Consider the following 2318-nt stretch of genomic DNA (forward strand, 5'->3'; position numbering starts at 1 on the left):
CCGGGGGGGGGGGGTCCCCTTCCCTGTGCTGGCTTTCAAGAGCCGCTGGAGACCCCCCCCCCACCCAGGGAGAAGGTGGGCAACACCCGGGCAGGCGGTTTGCAGCAGTTTTGCCCAGCCCTGCCTGGGTGAGCACCGCCACCGGGATTGCTGGCACACTGCGGATTTGGGCTGGGAATAACCCGAGCGGAGCGACGAGCCACCCAGGTCCCTCCTGCCCTGCCACATCCTAGAAAGCCTCACGTGCCGGAGGTCCCCTCGCGTGATGGAGGAGGGCAGCGAGCCAAGGTGGCTGGGAAAAGCCCCTGTGCTTCAGGCTGTCCCCAAAGCTGGTGAGCCTGGGGGCTGTCCCCTACCCCCCAGGGACATGCTCGTGCTAGCGAGGGACAGCAGCCCTATTTGACCTCTCCTGGGCTTCCCTCTGAGGCCTCACCAGCTTGTCACAGTGATGGAGCCTCCTTCGCCTGTCCAAGGGGACAGGAGACCTGCCCTCTGCCCTGCTTGGAAAGCAGCAGCATTTCTGCTCTGAACCTCCCCAACGAGGGATTTGTCCAGCAAGCAGCATCTCCCTGGGGGTCCTCTCCATCCCTCTCCTACACCTGGTCCTCAGCACCCAGAGATACTCGACCTGGCGATTTCATGTGTGCTCATCCCCGAAGGACTCAGGACCCCACGAGAGCTCCAGAAAGGTGGAGATGGGGACAGAGACGCCTTCGCCCCAGAGCCAAGAGGAGCTGCAGGAACCGGCAGCCCAACAGGTACCTCCCTGCTCCCAAAATGGCCCTGGGCTCTCCCCCGTAATGGCTCCTTCCCTCCGCCGTCGTGGCCGTGGCATTTCTGCACACCCAAGCTCTTTCCTGTTATAGCCCTTCACCACTGGCTGCCAGCGCCGCTCTCCTCCCGATGGGATCCAGCACCTCCACGGGACCTTGCTTGCACAGTGGAGGCTGTGGAAACCCCCCCCCCCAGCCCTGTGGGGAGAGGGGACGAGGCAAGAGGTCTCCAAATCTCCTACCTGCCAGGTGGGATCGGCATGTCGGAAGTAGCAGAAGTTGTCGGTAATCCACTTGTAGATGGCGGAGAGAGTGATTTTGGGCTTCTTGCTGGCTTCCATCGCCATGCAGATGAGGGTGGCATAGGAATAGGGCGGCTTGACGTGTGGGTTGGTCTTGTAGTCGATGTCCTCCGCGAGCTGAGGGTGCATGGCCACGGCGTGGTGCGCCGTCCTCGAGGTGGAGGAGGAGATGGGCTTGCAGGGAGTGTGGGGCATGCCCATGCACGCCGGGTCGGCGGCCAGGGGCGAGCACGGGGCGGCAAAGCTGGGGATCCTGTGACAGTCATGGGGGTCCGGGCCACTGGGGCAGCAGGAGGACTTGCCCATGCTGGCGTTGATGATTGAGAAGTCCTGCAGCCACATGAGGCTGGTCAGGCTGTCGTCCAGGTCGTCCGAGTCCCCCATGCTGCCCTCCTGCCCTCTGTCCTTTCCTGCCCGCAGGCAGCTCAGCCACCCCTCAGCCATGCCTCGCCGCATCGGCTGCTCTTGCATTCACGGGGTGCACGTGAAGAGGAGGGAGGGGACGGGGCAGATCCTGCAATAACAACAAGGAGAAGGTTGAGGCTCCCCGAGGTGCAGCCACTCTCCGGCACCCGGGCAGGGCTGGGACTGGGTCCTCCCGGCGCTGCTGGGTGAGACCCGTCCCCGGGGTGCTGCGCACCGGAGCCGCAATGCCTCCCCCGGGGTGCTTTAGCAGCTCTGAGCCTCGGGGAAATTCCCTCAAACCCCCGCGTCACGGTGTCACCCAAACCCCCGGTGGGCCGGCGCTGCCCGGCAAGCCTTCGGCCGAAGAAAGAAATAAAAAAACCAACAAAACCCCCCTCAAACAACCAAAATCCAGCCCTGCCGTCCCACGAAGCGAGGATGTTTCTCCCACCCGCCGCTAGCAGGACAAAATCTCAGGATCCAACACCTCGACAAAATATCTTAAAAGTTCCCCTCCCGCTAGCGACTTCCCACGGTTTCACGCTACTTCTGCTTCCCCCTTCACCCGGCACCCCTAAAACAACCCGGGGAGGGGGGCGCGGACCCACCCCCAGCACACCCTCACTCAGAGCGAGCCGGCGGGTTCAGGCTTCGGTTATTCCCGGGCTGGGGATGCGGCGTCTGGCTTCGCTGCTGGGCTGTAAACCCGAAATCCCCTTGTCTTTGGGCGAGGAGAGAGCCCCCCGGGGCCGGCCGGGACCGAGGAGCTCCGCACCGGCTGCGCCGGGGCGGCTGGGGCTGGGGGTTCCACCGTTTGAATGACGCCGTGCCCAACAGT

The 2318-nt window shown here is 64.0% G+C and overlaps 1 protein-coding gene across 1 annotated transcript in view; it reads right to left on the reverse strand.

The window, feature by feature from the left end:
- Window positions 1-1519, reverse strand: part of FOXJ1 (forkhead box J1) — a 4042-nt gene extending 2523 nt beyond the window's left edge. Inside the window, exon 1 of the mRNA XM_009324623.1 lies at window positions 1016-1519. Within this exon, the coding sequence (XP_009322898.1) occupies window positions 1016-1519 (504 nt within the window). The remainder of the gene's footprint in view (window positions 1-1015) is intronic.
- Between the last annotated feature and the right edge of the window lie 799 nt (window positions 1520-2318).

The sequence above is a fragment of the Pygoscelis adeliae genome, unplaced genomic scaffold (assembly GCF_000699105.1).
Source record: "Pygoscelis adeliae isolate BGI_AS28 unplaced genomic scaffold, ASM69910v1 Scaffold445, whole genome shotgun sequence".
In the NCBI taxonomy this organism is placed as follows: domain Eukaryota; kingdom Metazoa; phylum Chordata; class Aves; order Sphenisciformes; family Spheniscidae; genus Pygoscelis; species Pygoscelis adeliae.